The 15413-nt window shown below is 42.9% G+C and overlaps 1 protein-coding gene across 4 annotated transcripts in view; it reads right to left on the reverse strand.

The window, feature by feature from the left end:
- Rad50 (RAD50 double strand break repair protein) overlaps positions 1 to 10561 on the reverse strand; it is a 60735-nt gene extending 50174 nt beyond the window's left edge. Inside the window, exons 1-5 of one of the 4 annotated variants that reach the window (XM_050157684.1) lie at positions 10169 to 10561; positions 9243 to 9326; positions 4638 to 4789; positions 2265 to 2450; positions 1579 to 1783 (exon numbers count right to left, since the gene is read on the reverse strand). In XM_050157684.1, coding sequence (XP_050013641.1) covers positions 1579 to 1783; positions 2265 to 2450; positions 4638 to 4789; positions 9243 to 9326; positions 10169 to 10297 — 756 coding nt within the window. In that variant the 5' untranslated portion in view covers positions 10298 to 10561. Of the gene's footprint in view, positions 1 to 1578; positions 1784 to 2264; positions 2451 to 4637; positions 4839 to 7543; positions 9327 to 10168 lie in introns of those variants that run through there. The other 3 variants (XM_050157686.1, XM_050157685.1, XM_050157687.1) reach the window with 3 other exon arrangements.
- Positions 10562 to 15413: the final 4852 nt, after the last annotated feature.

Consider the following 15413-nt stretch of genomic DNA (forward strand, 5'->3'; position numbering starts at 1 on the left):
TTACAAATAATAATGGCCATATCACTGATTAAAGCCTACTGTGTTCCAGACACTACTAGAAGAACACATGCTAAGCAGCACAGTCAGAAGACTTGAGCAACTTGGACAAAGCTGCAGACCAGGCTGGAAGCAGGCGTGGCCGACAATATGACAAGACTGGGAAGTAAGACTGGAATGCAAGTCCTCCTTGAGTTTGCAGACTGAAGCATGGATATCTGGCACACAGGAGGCGCTGGGTAAATATTCCCAAAGGCATGTATTTCCTGAAGTCCTTTCTTATAAACCACAGCCTTCAGCTGCTGCCCTCATCCAGGCTCTGGAAAGGAGGTAGGGAAAAGGATCCCTTGATCCTAGCCCAGGAGTTTACCTAAGGTCAGCCTGGGCAAATGGCTAAGATCCTGTCTCAGAGATAAATACTAAAACCCAGAAGAGGGTAGGAAGAAGGAACAACGAAAGCCATGTATGCATGAAAATGCGGTAAGAAAACCTGCTAATCTGTAAGCTGCTTAAACAACAACAAACAGGGCCTAGAAAGGTACACTAATTTGTATATATGTCATGGATGAAGTCCAAATTTTCTACAAATGTCAAGAACACCTTTAAAATTACAAAAATTCTCTACAAAGACCTGTCGACTTGAAAATCTCCAAAGAGAGAAAACAATTGTAAAGTCGGCTAGCTGTAGCAGTGCTTAACAGCTAGGACCAGTGCCAACCACTCAATGACGATCTACTTGCTCTCAAATCCAACCTCATCAGGAAATTTAAAGACCAACTGTCTAAGCTGGGCATGATAGCAGAGGCAGGTGGAGGCCAGCAGAGGCCACTCTGGTCTACAGAGTGAGTTCTAGGACAGCCAGGGCTACACAGAAAAAGCCTGTATGGAAAAACCTAAATAAATAAATAAATAAATAAATAAATAAGAACGACTGACTGTCTAACACAGACCTAAGACTTTGGACAGAACTGAGTTTCTGGTAATTTTAAAGACATAAACATGCTCCGGAAGGCCATATAAAGATACAGGGCTTAATGGGGAAAGAGATATGGCTTTGAAGGTAAAAGCAGATTGATTCCCACCACTCACACGGCAACTCAACGTCTGTGACTCTGGCCTCCATCAGCACTGCATGCACACAGTGCACAGACATACATGCAGGGAAAACACTGATATACTTAAAACAAAAATAAATAAAAAGTACTTTAGGCTGAAAGATGGTGGCACACAACTTTAATCTCAGTACTTGAGAAGAGAGGGAAATGGATCCCTGAGTTCAAGGCCAGCCTGGTCTACAGAGTGAGTTCCAAGAGAGTCAGGGCTATACAGAGAAACCCTGTCTCGAAAAACCAAAATAAAGAAATAAATAAAAGTACTTAAGGGTAAATGATATCATAGTGGGGGAGAGGGATTTCTTAGCATGCTAGATAACAGCAATTGCCACCACGGAAAATACAATCATAACTAACTGTTGCGTAAACTGCTGAGAAAATAAATCTTAAGATCTACCAACACAGAGATCATATTATATGTCACAAATACGCAAAATTTTAATCTGCCCATACAAAAAACATCAGTTACCTTCAGTGGCTCAAGTTCATTCTCATAGGACTTGACAATTTCCTGTGAAGACCTTAACTGGGCTTCCTTATTAGTGATCTGATCGCGAATCTCACAAGCTTTCTCCTTATTTTGCTTCAGATATTTCAATTCTGTTTGACACTCTTTTACCTTCTGACCTTGTGTCTGACGTACCTGTCGAAGTGTTTCTAAGGCTTTAATGTACCTTTGAAGATATGAAATAAAAGTAAAGTTTTGGCTGAGTAAATTACAATAGAGTATTAGGCCAACATTAATATTACATTTAGAGTTAATAACCTGGAAAATGGTTATGACATCATGGCTAAGTGGGAAAAAAATTACATTTATTTTATCAGATAAACATGCGCAGCAAGAAAATGAAAGGAAGTACAGCCAATGGTTACCACATGATGGAGTACTGCATGCTGACAATTTTTGCTTTTTAATTTTTTCTTTTATAAAAGAACATCAAGGTGGCCACAGTGGCACCTAAAGCTCCAGACACTGGGTGAGCACAAAAATTTGGGGCAGCCTGGGCAATAAAACCAACAGGAGTACCTATCCAGACTGGGGATCTAACTCCGCTGAAACACAGGCACTTGGCATGAGGACCTGAATCAAGCACAGCCTCACAAAACACAACATGACTAAATAATTCCACAGCTACAAAGTCCACAGTTACAAACCTTGTTGCAGAAAAAATCTCATCAAACTTTTGCTTCAGGGCCTTTCCTTCACTTAAAGGCCAGTTGGAGTCTTCTTGGTGACAGAAAATGACATTATTTAGCACAGCCTTGGAAACCCCAAGGCAGCTTATCATTTCTCGGTCGATTTCTGCACATTTGGAGCTCAGACTGACATTTTCACCATGCCTACAAAGTTGAGAATCAGGGCTATCAGTGAAACAACCTTTGGAGGTACCTCCTCTTCTGTTTAATCCCCCTCCCCACCGAGACAGGGTTTCTCTGTAGCTTTGGAGCTTGTCTTGGAACTAGCTCTCGTAGACCAGGCTGGCCTCAAACTCACAGAGATCCACCTGCCTCTGCCTCCTGAGTGCTGGAATTAAAGGCATGCGCCACCACACCGTCTGCCACCACACCCAGTCTATATGGTGCTGGGCATCGAGCTGAAGACAGTATACTAATTGAGCCACATCTTCAACACATGCTATTCTTTACACTTTATCTGTCCATTAAAACAGGGTCCTCCTGCTAAGAAAACTCATGGAGCAAGGGTGGATTGGTTGGTGAAGTGCTTGCCATCTAAGCATCAGGCTGGAGTCCAATCCCAATCACATTGTAACAGAAAGTTCAGGTGGTGGGATGCACTTGTTGTCTCAGTGCTGAGGAGGCAAAGACAGGACTCCTGGCTAGGACTCACAGGCTAGCTGAATTAGCAAGCTCCAGATCAATAAATGACTGACTTAAAAAAAAGAGGTGAGTGGCTCTGGAAGAACCATACCCAAGGCTGAACTCTGGCTTCTTCAAACACAAGCACACCTGCAGACAGACCACAGAAATAGACACACACACACACACACACGGGAAAAAAGCTAACTCTTCATGGTCAAAAGTTCACAGATGAGGTTATATAAATCAGGTACTGTAAGAAAGAAGGTAAGAATTTTTAAAAGACACAGTAGGACTTTTTTGGGTCTGTGTGTTTGTTTTTGTGTGTAATGTCTGTGTGGCCACAGGACAAAGTCTTTCTCAATCAATTTCTACTTTTCTTCTGAGACAAAGAATCTTGCCACTAAATCTGGAGTACACTGATTCAGCTGACTGAGTAGCCAGCAAGTCCCAAGATCCTCCTCTCTCTGCTTCCCCAGAGCTGGAATTACGAGCATACATGATCACATCTGGTTTTCCATGGGTGCTGAGAATCAAACTTGGTTGTTCATTCTTCTTTGGCAAGTATCTTCCCATATTTTAAATTTTGAACAACAAATTTAAAATAGTCCAAGTGTACATACGTGTCGGTGCCAGCAGATGGTATCAGACCCTCTGGAGCTGAAGTTACAGGTGACTGTGAGTGACTTGATGCAGGTGCTGAGAACCAAACTCGTGTCCTCTGGAGAATGCAAGTGCTCTTAACCACTGAGTCCTCTCTCTGGCCCCAATAACAATTTCCTACACTTGATCTTAGTCAAAAGGCTGAGAAGTGATGAAACGCATTTCCTAACCCACATTATTTGTGCTTCTGTTTATTCACCTTTCCCTGTCTGCTATTAATGATCATATCATATTTTATTCACTTTGGTCTCTTGTGTTTCTAGTCCTGGGGATGGAAGAATAAATACTTCCTATCTATTATATATGAATTATTTCAAATTATCATACACGATAATAATAAGGCAATGGAATATTACCGATAAATCTTTAACAAGATCATTCTATTTCTGGGCTGGAGAGACAGCTCAGTGGTTTAGAGCATTCATTGCTCTTGCACAGGACTTGGGTTTGATTCCTTGCACCAACATGGTGGCTCACAACCATGTAAAACTCCAGCTCCAAGAGATCTGATGCTTTCTTCTAACCTACTGTACATGCATACATGGAGGCAAAATATTCATATACACTATATATATATAAATGTAAAAAGAAATCGAAAAAAATCATTCTATTTCAAGATAAATAGTACCAAAAAACCTAAATGTTAATAGTGGCTGAGACTGTACATGTAGAGGTATGGAATAGATGGGAGCTCTACTCTGTATTCAATTATACTGTCTAACTACAAAATTACTCTAAAAAATAAAGCCTGAGGTCAGGTGTAGAGATATGTGCCTATAACCCAGCACTCACAAGGCTGAGGCAGAAGCATCCTTTTGAGTTTGAGGCCACTCTGGTGACACAGCGAGTTCCAGGTCAGGCTGAGCTTCAGTATAAGCCCTTATCTCAAAAAGAAAAAAAAAAAAAAGACTATACCAAAAAGGAAAACAAAATCCTGCTGAAAAAAAAAAATCAATACATTCTCCTAAAATAAAACAGTAGCGAGAGAAGGGCTTCTGGGCCAGGAGACGGATGTGAGCGGCTCTCCAAAACAAGCTGAGTACCTACTTCCTTCTACTAATGATTCCTTCCAGGGTTTTAAATTCTGTTTTTTTGCTTTTCTGGCTACAAAGCATAGACCTCTGCACAGCCACCACCTCTCCGTTGACATCTCGAAACTGCAGGCGAATCTGGGCTCGCACATCTGTTTCTTGAGCAACCTTTGATGGTAAACAGAAAAACACAGTCCTAAGAAGTACCAGCATGTCCCTATCAAGAAAGAAAAGAGCATTAACATCTGGCTTATCCAAAAATGAGAGGGAAGCCACTAGAAGGCCTCACTCAAAATGAGCCACCTTTACACTTTTTCAAAACATGAGAAGTATACTATTTAACTTATTTTTTAATTAGCTGCCTCTTTTGTTCAGTATTCATTTACCCTCTACTCACTGGTCTATACGCTAGCATATTCCACTTTATAGACACTAATAACACTAGCCAATGAAAAAACCCTTATCAAGAAAAACTCTTGCCAGGTAGTGGTGGCACATGCCTTTAATCCCAGCAAATGCCAGGCAAAGGCAGGTGAATCTCTGTGATTCAAGGCCAACCTGGTCTACAAAGCAAATTCTAGGATAGCCAGGGATAAACAGAGAAACCCTATCTTAAAAAAACAAAGCAAAAAAAAAAAAAAAAAAGAGAAAAGAACAAGAAAAATTCTCTAGCTACTGCCCACTGAAGCTGACTTTGTCAAGAGGAGCAAATGGCTCCATATATCCAAACACCCTTTCACTAACAGTTAACATAGTAAAGTTGAGGGTCTGCTCCTTCACTAACTGCCAACTTCCTCTTCCCAGTTTATAAACACTCTAGAGCTCTAGCTTCAGGCCTTTCTCTTTTATTCATTTCCTACCTGATGTCCTTAGGCCTGAGATATTAACTGTACTCAACTATGTATCTATCAATAATTCCTAATTTTCCTCTTAACCTCTCCGTGGTTTTTTGTTTGTTTGTTTTTTGGTAACTGGATATTTACTTTAGAAATCTACCAAATATCTCAAACTTATATATGTAAACCAGATCCACCCAAATTCCCTTTTTGAGTACTTCTATGACATTAAAAGGCAAAACGATCTCTTTTATGTTTTTGAAACAGGGTCTCACTGTGTAGCTTTGGCTGTCCTGGAACTCTCTTAGTAGAAAAGGCTGGCCTCGAACTCACAGGGGTCTGCCAACCTCTGCCTCTCGAGAGCTAGATCAAAGGTATGCTCAGCTACCACCTGACTGGAAAAAATAACAACTTGTTCAGGAAAAAAGCCTTAGGCTATGCTTCTGCTTCTCTCAATATCATTATCAACAACATTAGCTAATATGTTGGTTCTAGTCTCAGGTCACACCCCAAATCTGTCTCTCACCACTTCTACTACCTTAACTAAGCCACCAATATGATCACAGGCCTCTCAGTCTGTCTCCTTCCTTTGCCATTTATAGTCTTCTGTCAGCAACAGACTGATCCTGTAACACATAGCTCAGACTGTACGTTTTCTCTACTCCAAAGCTCTAAATGTCTGTTAAGAGCTGGGCTGAGGCTAAAGGTCAGCAGAGAAGCCCTCGCCTAGCATGCTGAAGCCCCACTGAACCTAGTGTCTTCTAACTCTGACTTGGCTTTCTGTGTCTGCCTTCACCACTTTGCTCCTCCGAGTCTTTGAGCACTCAGCGTGTTTCCATTTCAGGGACTCTGCACTCAGTATTAACACTGAATGGAACCATCTTCCCCAGACTTTAAGCAACTCTCTTCCTCTTGAACAAATATTTACAGGGGTTGCTTGCTATGTAAAAGAAAAAAAAAATTGTGTCTTGTTTGACTGTTTTTGAGACTGGGTCTCTCTATGTAGCCCTGGATGGTCTGGAACTTACTTCAAGAATGGAGGCAAGAAAACAACTTAGGGGATCACTGACAGCTCAAATCACAGCTGTTGGTACAGAATGGATAGGAAAAATCCTGGATACATTCTAAGGAGCAGCAAAGACTGGCTTGTGAACTGGAAATGGGGTAAGACAAAGAAACCGATTCATTAAGGCCAGTCCACAGTTTTTTGTTTGGCTGGTTTTTCAAGACAGGGTTTCTTTATGTGTAACAGCTCTGGTTGTCCTGGAATCTGTTTGTAGATAACAAGCTGGCCTCAAACTCACAGAGATCCGCCTGCCTCTGCCTCCTGAGTGCTGAACTTCAGGTGTGTGCCACCACTGCCTGGCCTCAACACACAAGTTTTGGTATAAGAAAAAAAATGTGTGGACGATGCTATCATTTACTTAAACTGGAGTTTCAGAGGTAGAACCAGGACTGAAAACGGGAACGATGTGAGTACAGGTAAGTACAGGGTATTAGTCATAATTTATACTAATGAACAGTATAAATTAAACACAATGAACAGTACTGACACAAATGTAGGGTAGCTCGGTAGATTTTTGTAAAAAACTGAAGGAATTTTCATCTGATCCCTCCATCAATAAAGTAAAAGTCAAAAGCATTAACCATGCAGAGGAGATTATAAATTTAGGAAAGAGAAGGTCTGAGCAGCCAGTCAGTTTAGAGGGCTCAGTAAAAGTGTACTTCCTAGCAGTATGACTATTTCCAAGATGAAATTCATAAATGCTTTCATAATTCCAGCATTATCTTTAGTTACATCAAAGTTTTAAAGTCACATTAGGAGTGTTTTGATAAAACACTGACAAAAACCAGTTTGGGGAAGTATTTTGGCTTCCAAGTTTTGTCTCGGGAAGCCAGGGCAGGAGCTCAAGCTAGGAATTGTAGTAGCAGACTGCTTGTTTGTTTGCCGGCCGCCCAGACTCCCGAAATAACCACACAGAAAGTATATTAATTAAATCACTGCTTAGCCAATCACTATAGCATATTCCTTGCAAGCTCTTCCATTAACCCATTTCTATTACTTTATATTAGGCTCGTGGCCTACCTGCAAGGTTCCAGCTGGCAGCTCGCGTCTTTCCCCTCTGGTGGCTCCATGGAATCTCCTGACTCTGCCTTCTTTCTCCAAGCATTCAGTTTAGTCCTGTCCCGTGTCTCTCCCCGCTTTCCAGCTACCCCATTACATCCAAGGCAGATTCTTTATTCATTAACCAATAAAAGCAAAATACATACAGAAGCACTTCCCACAGCAAGGAATCTGGAGGCAGCAACTGCAGCAGAGACCATGGAGGAGTGCTGTTTATTGGCTTTCTCACATAGCTCAGGTTCACCTGCCCGAGGATGGTATTACCCACAACGGGCTGGAAGGGCTGGCCATACCAATCAGCAATCAAAAACAAATGCCCCACAGATAGGCTCACAGCCCAATCTGATGTAGGCAATTCCTCAATTGAGGTTCCCTTATTCCCAGGTATGTCTAGGATGTTTTGTTCATTTGAGACAAGGTCTCATGCAGCCCAATCTGTACTCAATCTCCTGATCCTCCTGCCTCCATTTCCAGAGTACTGGATTGATGGCATGTGGCAGCATATCAGGCTTAAAGTTTAAAGTCGCATTTAAAGATACAACTTAAATAACAGGTGTTGGTTTAATAAACTAGGCCTGGTAGTAGTGGCACGTGTCCTTAATTCAGAAGGCAAAGGCAGGTTAATCTCTGTTAAATTCAAGGGCAGTCTGGTTCTGTAGCTAGTTTCAGGTCAGCCAAGACTATACAGTGAGACTTTGTCTTAAAGTAAACAAACAATAACCCTATAAACGCAACAGAGTATTCATGGAAACTAAAAACAGCAAGTGCGTCTATGTTATTAACATGTATAGCACACCACTAACCTAACTTGTATAAAAAAATTTCTAGGGATACTCTAAAATATAAATATGCAAGCGTATTGATAAACACACAAAGACATGGTTTTACAAGTACAGAAGGAATCTAAGAATAAACCCTTAACTTATTGAGATTTAATGGGACTAAATAAATTCATATTCTTGTTATAATATATATGCAATAAGAATATAGGCCAAACACAATGTCCTATATACACACTAGTAATAAAAATCCTGCAATTCAAGCAAAGCTTCATCACTAAGATTTTCATCAAGGTAGAATAAAGGGGAAAACTACAGCAATCGAAATGCAAACAATAACGCAAATATTAACGCAATTTACACAGCATCACAAGTTTTAAATAAAGACTTCAGCTAAAAAAAAAAAGTACAAAGACTGAAAACACATCCTAAATACTAATATTTTTTATTACTTTGTGTGTCATGTGCAAATGTGCATGTTTGTGTGTGGGCACGTGTAGAGGTCTCGAGGACAACTCTGCGGCATCCATTCCCTCCTTCCACCTTCACAAGTCTGACTCGCATAGCAAGTGCATTGACCTGATGAACCCCTGTGTCAGTCCTAGAGTGTTTTAGTAACCTCACATGGTACAGCAACGCTCAGTGGGGAAAACCTGAATGCATCATTACGCAGGACTATGATCTCTGCTCTGCAAAACATTACACATAGGGAGAAAAATTACTAAAAACACCAACAATGGTTATCACGGGGTGCTTAGACCGTCGATGACCTTCCTCTCTTCATACTCTCCGTTGTTAAGTCCTCTCCAATAAGCAACTAGTACTTTTATAATCATAAAAATTTCATTTTTTAAAATATGAAACTTTATAAACACCATTACCTTGGGATCATGAACAAATGTATTTCCTTTGGTTCCAGGAGGGAAATCTCCAGTACAAATATACTTTAGACATTCAATGATGGTCTAAAGAAATAGAAAATTGTGTTATTTAGTCATAAGAACCACAGAAGTTTATGACAAATATTAATTCACATCCAGGTGTGGTGATGCATGCCTACAATTCCAGCACTTAGGTGGAAGGCAGGAAAGAACAAGCGCTCAAGGTCAGCCTGAGCTACGGGAGTGGGGGGGGGGGGAATGCTGTCTCCAAAATAAACAAATAAAATAATAACAACATACACATTTATGCAGCCAGTGGTTATAAACGCCTTACTAGGTCTTTCTTCCAGGAGACCAATGCTTGGCTGCAGCCATATGATGTTAAGAACATAATAGACATTCACCCCACATTTCCATATAAAGGTCCACCCCAGGCCTTCAACATCCAACGAGGCATTTCTGCTCTAGCCTGCAACTCACAAAAATGGGCATGCCTCTGCCAATCTAGGATTAAAGGTATGTGTCACAATGCACAGCCCAAATTTTTAGTAGCATGGTAACACAAGTTTTCCAGTTTGAGGCTCACTCCTTCAGTTCATCTTGACATTAAACCATTTTTTTTCATTCGTAATGCTTTACCAGTAGACATGTTTTGAAACTCTACGTTAGGTATTTCTCACAGTTTATACCTTTGCGGCGGCGGAGGCGGGGGTGGGGGGGGTTGGGGAAAAACTAACGCGGAGTGACAGCTAAGATTCGGGAACATGGGGGCGGGGCAGGAGAGCACGGACGCGGGTGGCCTTCCACGGTAATAAGTGCCAAGCCCAAAAGTGGCTGGGCCAAGTCGGCTCCGGGGTCGCTGAGGTCCACGCGCCATGCAAAACGGCACCCCCAGCACCTTCTGGGGCCCTCGCCTCAGGACTTACCGTCTTCCCCGCCCCATTGGGTCCAACCAAAATTGTGAGGGGGCTGAAGAAAGTGATAATTTGCTTATCTTTATCCTCTATCCCAAAACTCCGCACGCCCAGAATGCTCATCTTTTCGATCCGGGACATGTTTGCACCACGTTTCGTTTCAGAGTGCCAGGAGCAAGATTAAACTCAGGCGGAAGCTGGGCAAGCCGGGAAGCGGCCGCCACGGGAGGCCCGGAAAGTTCGAAACACTCGCTGCGAGAGGGAGCACTTCCTGTCTCGCGGGCTTCCTTCCCGGAGGGCTCGGGCCGGTTCAGGGGTGCAGACCCACGGCTGAAGAAAACCAAGCGACCCAGCGACCGCAAGCTCGCAGATTCCCGCTCCGCTTGACCTGGGGTCACGTGGGACGCGCGCGCCCTTGGCCACGCCTCTTGCACGCACGCCCGGGGCATGCCGGGAAGTGGGAAGCCTACGGTTCGCTAGAAGGGTTCCCCGGGGCGGTTCCTTAAAAGGCTGTGTGGTCGCTTCTGATTTCTCGGCTTAACTGTTTAGTTTGGTTTGCTTTGGTGTTTTGAGACAGGCGCTCTCTGTGGGCCATGTTGAGACCTCGAACTCGGGACTCTTCTGCCTCACCCTTTCGAATGTTACAGTTTGGAAAGAGTAACTTTTTAAGTGGAAAAGGCCAAGACTTGCCTCTCTGCACTTGGATCCCTGGACTGCAAGAATGGAGTGGGCTGGGGTGCATTTGGAGAAGTGTTTTGACGTCTGCGTTACCGACAATACTGTTTAATTATATTTTCACTGTCACTTTCTGTAAACAGAGACTGCTCGTTCATTTTTTTTTTTTTAGATTTTATTTATTATGTATACAACAATCTGCCTCCATGTATGCCTGCAGGCCAGACGAGGGCGCCAGACGTCATTACAGAAGGTTGTGAGCCACCATGTGGTTGCTGGGAATTGAATTCAGGTCCTCTGGAAGAACAGTCAGTGCTCTTAACCACTGAGCCATCTCTCCAGCCCCTGCTCGTTCATTTTTCCCTGCTGCCCAGACCCAAATAATGGCAAGCAGTTTCTCTTGATCATTTGATCCCATGTAATGCCATCACAACCGACGGTATCTATATATTTGTGCTTTAGGATAAATCAGTTTTAATTCTTAGTAAGATGTACTATTGCTAGTTAATGTTTACACTAAAGGTTTGTACTGAGATCCTTGCAGGGGCCTTTTGTGTACTGGGCAAAGGCTTTGTGGCTCAGCAGTTAAGAACACTTGCTCTTTGCAGAGGACCTGGGTTCAGTTCGCAGCACCCACATGGTGCCTCCCAACCATCTGTAACTCTAATTCATGGGGATCTGATACCCTCTTCTGACCTCCCCGGGTAGTAGGCATAGACAGGCTGCACATACATGCAGACAAAACACACATAAAATACATATATGTGGATTTTTTAAGCTTTGTCACTGAGTTATCAATAATATACGTACACCTCTACCCTCAGCAGTGTTTAAGAGTGCAAAAGGATGTTTCAGACAAAACACAAGTCTGGGGACTGCTACTGTAGACCCCAAACTGGGTGCTGTTATGAAAGGTAGGAATTGATTGTTTTCAAAATAAAGAAAGGGCTTGTTGTGGAGGCTCAGGCCTGTAATTCCAGCACTTAAGTGACCGAGGCAGGAGGATCATCTCTAACCATCAGCCTGAACTAAGAGTGAAACACTGTCTCATGATAAATGAATAAATAAAAGCCTTGCTGGGCAGTGGTGTGCACACCTTTAATCCCAGCACTTGAGGGGCAGAGGCAGGTGGATCTTTGTGAGTTCAAGGCCAGCCTGGTTTACAGAGTGAGTGCCACGACAGGCTCCAAGAGAGACCCTGTCTCAAGAAACAAAACAAAACAAAAAAACCCTGGCCCTGAGTGCCCAGCTCCAGTTCAAGTAGCCACATACAACTCCTGCACCTAAGGCTCAGGGGAACACCTCAGAAAAGGGGACAAAAAGATTGTAAGAGCCAGAGGACCAAGACACCTGTGAGATATGTCTCCTAGAAACCACAGAGAAGCTTCACACATGATACCTTAGCAATATGTCTGCCTAAACAAGACCCGAACAAGTCCAATATTAATAGACATGCTAACATGGAAGAGGGAAACTAGATAAAGACCTAGAAGGCAAATAAGGACTCTGAGAGCAGTAGAAATAGTCTTCTCTGGGGAGGAGCCCCTAGTTGGCTATCCAATATATCCAATACCAAGTGGTTAGCCCTGAAATCATGTTCGTCCAAATAACAATAAACGGACTCAGTGTGTGTGTGTGTGTGTGTGTGTGTGTGTGTGTGTAAGAACTATTAGGAATTTTCCTAATGCAAGCTCTCTGCTGACTCAAAAATCTCAATCAAGACAGGTTTAATGGGATTCCTGCGCTCTTGGGTAGCCCCTAGGGGACCGGGAAGCTTGAAACACAGCAAGGGGGGGGGCGCAAATAGACTAGGGGAGTGGTCAAGATTTTGGCTGCTGTCTTGACCCTCCTCTGGGGAGGGGTCAAGGCTTGGTGCTCACAGGGACCGGGCCTCCAAAGATGGAGGCCAGAGACTAGGACTTCAAGAACAACAACACAGAGGCCAGGAATTTGATAGAACAGGGAAGCAGTACATGGCGAGGGGTTAGAGGGAGGAAAGGCAAGGGGGAAATGATGTAATTGTTATGATAAAAATAAAACGGCACCATTCCCCCAAGTGGCAGCAGCGGGCAGCAGGCCACAAGGAGCAGCAAGTCCCAGGCAGGGAGCCATGTGGAGGGTGAGAGACAGAGACAGATAGGCACGCCATGCAGAGTGGGGTTGAATATTTATTTAGTGGGTTATGGAAGGGAAGGGGAAAGGGAGAGGAAGGGAGGGAGAAGGGGGATGAAGAGAAAGGCAGAGAGAGAGAGAGAGAGACTCAGGCTGGAAGCTGAAGGACAATCTGCTTGTCTCAGCAGACCTGGGGGGGGGAGTGGGCAGGGCTTCTCTCTTAAAGGGACAGGACAGACCATTACAGTAATGATATTTTAATTCTCCTGTTGTGATTTCATGACACAGTCTCATCATGTAATTCTGGCTGCCTGGAATTCAGTATGTAGACCAGGCTAGCTTCAAACTCAGGGGTGGTCTGCCTCTGCCTCCCAAGTGCAAGGCTCAAAGGTGTATGCCACCCACACCTGGCTTTATGCTTAAATTCAGAAGGAGAAGGAGGAGGAGAAGGTGAAGAGGAAGAAAAGAAGAAAGGAGGAGGAGCAGCAGCAACAACAGCCACATCAGCCAGGCCTTGTGAGCCTGTAATCCCTGTTCTAGGGAAGCTGAGGCAGGAAAATCACTCCAAGTTCCAACCCAACCATGGCTACAATAATGTGTCTCAAAAAACCTTGTCTCAAAAAACGAAAAGTGAAGGAACTTTGAGGAACTTGGGGAATTATATAAATGTAGACTAGAAATTAGGTGACAACAATGCTTATTAAGTAATATTTATGTGATGATAATATTTATAATTTTTAAAAATGAATTTTGAGGTTCCTATGTGTTAGTGACAGTGACATGCTATTTAAAATATCTTATTAATCTTATATGTATGTGAGAGTATGTGTACATGTGTAGGACTGAAGGGTGTGTTGGGTGCCTGATGTGGGTGCTAGGAACTGAATTCTGGTCCACTCTAGTACTCTGGAAGAGCAGCAAGGGAACCTCATGTAAGCATGCACAAACACACACACACACACACATTTTGAAAAACCACCTCAGAAAAAAATAGTTAACTGAAAAAAAAATAATGGACATGTCATGGTAGTTACATTCCATTACAAAAAAGAATTCCATCTTGTGATAATAGAAACTATAAATCTAAGAAGAAAGACTGAGGGATTAGGACAAACAAGAAAACAAAACAACAACAAAACATTAAGACTCAAAGGACCGATCAGTCAAGTCCCTAATTCTCAGCAGAGTGCTTCTAGGAAATATTTTGTCTTACTTGGACCAAAATGAGTGTGATAAAAGCCCAAGCTCCCAGGAGATGCTGTCTTCTGTCCACGGAACCCCTACATCCTTGTAGTGCTCTCTGGCCAGCTGTCTCCACCGATCCTGGGAACCGAGCCCTCTTGGCTCACATCTCCTCAGTCTTATTTGTCACTTGCATTGTGTATCCCTTGAAAAGAGCCGATGAATGACTTTAATGCAGTTTCACACTGTGTGTCTTTTAACAGGCGAGTTTAGCTTGTCTGAGATTAGATCCCCTGGCTTCTGGTCCGTTTGGACTTTCCCTGTCTCATTCTGTGCTTTGGGTCTCACTTACTCTTTACATATTCTAGATAGGTTGAATGTAGTCTTGTCTTAAGAGAACAAAACAAAATGCTAGTGTTAGTTAAAAAAAGATTCTCTTTCAGTGCTGATATCAGAATTAAGGCTATTTCTGTGGAAATCCTTTATGGGTTATGAAATATTAAGACCATGAGGGAGGAGAATGAGTAGAGGCAAAGTTTATTGGGGTGTTAGTGCAAAAAAGCCAAGACAACTTTACTTGTATGCTAAATTTTCAAACATTGAAGATATAAGAGATTTCTTCTTTGTGCACAGAATATTTTCAAAGGCCAGTGTGGTAAAATGCATCAACACTTATGAAAATGATCTTATCCACTCGTCAGCATAAGGAAATGGGTTTTTTTTTCTGTTTTTTGTTTTTTTGTTTTTTAAATTCTACGAAGAATTGCAGGGCATGGTAGTACATGCTTTTAAAACTAACACTGAGCTGGGCTGGTTTAATTCCAGCACTCGGGAGGCAGAGGCAGACAGATCTCTGTGAGTTCGAGACCAGCTTGGTCTACAAAGCAAATTCCAGGACAGCCAGGGCTACACAGAGAAACCCTGTCTCGAGAAAAAAAAAAGTAACACTGGGGAAGCAGAGGCAGGAGGATTGCTGTTGGAGGTCAGTCTGGGTTTTACAAGGAGACTCTGCCTCAAAACAAACAGCTGAACGCATAGACTAGGGATGCTCATGATTTTTTTTAATTAATTAATTTATTTATTAAAGATTTCTGTCTCTTCCCCACCGCCGCCTCCCATTTCCCTTCCCCTCCCCCAATCAAGTCCCCCTCCCTCGTCAGCCCAAAGAGCAATCAGGGTTCCCTGCCCTGTGGGAAGTCCAAGGACCACCCACCTCCATCCAGGTCTAGTAAGGTGAGCATCCAAACTGCTTAGGCTCCCACAAAGCCAATACGTGCAGTAGGATCAA

This window comes from Alexandromys fortis, unplaced genomic scaffold, assembly GCF_014885135.2.
Source record: "Alexandromys fortis isolate MF-2015 unplaced genomic scaffold, M_Fortis_MF-2015_v1.1 scaffold_103, whole genome shotgun sequence".
Lineage (NCBI taxonomy): Eukaryota > Metazoa > Chordata > Mammalia > Rodentia > Cricetidae > Alexandromys > Alexandromys fortis.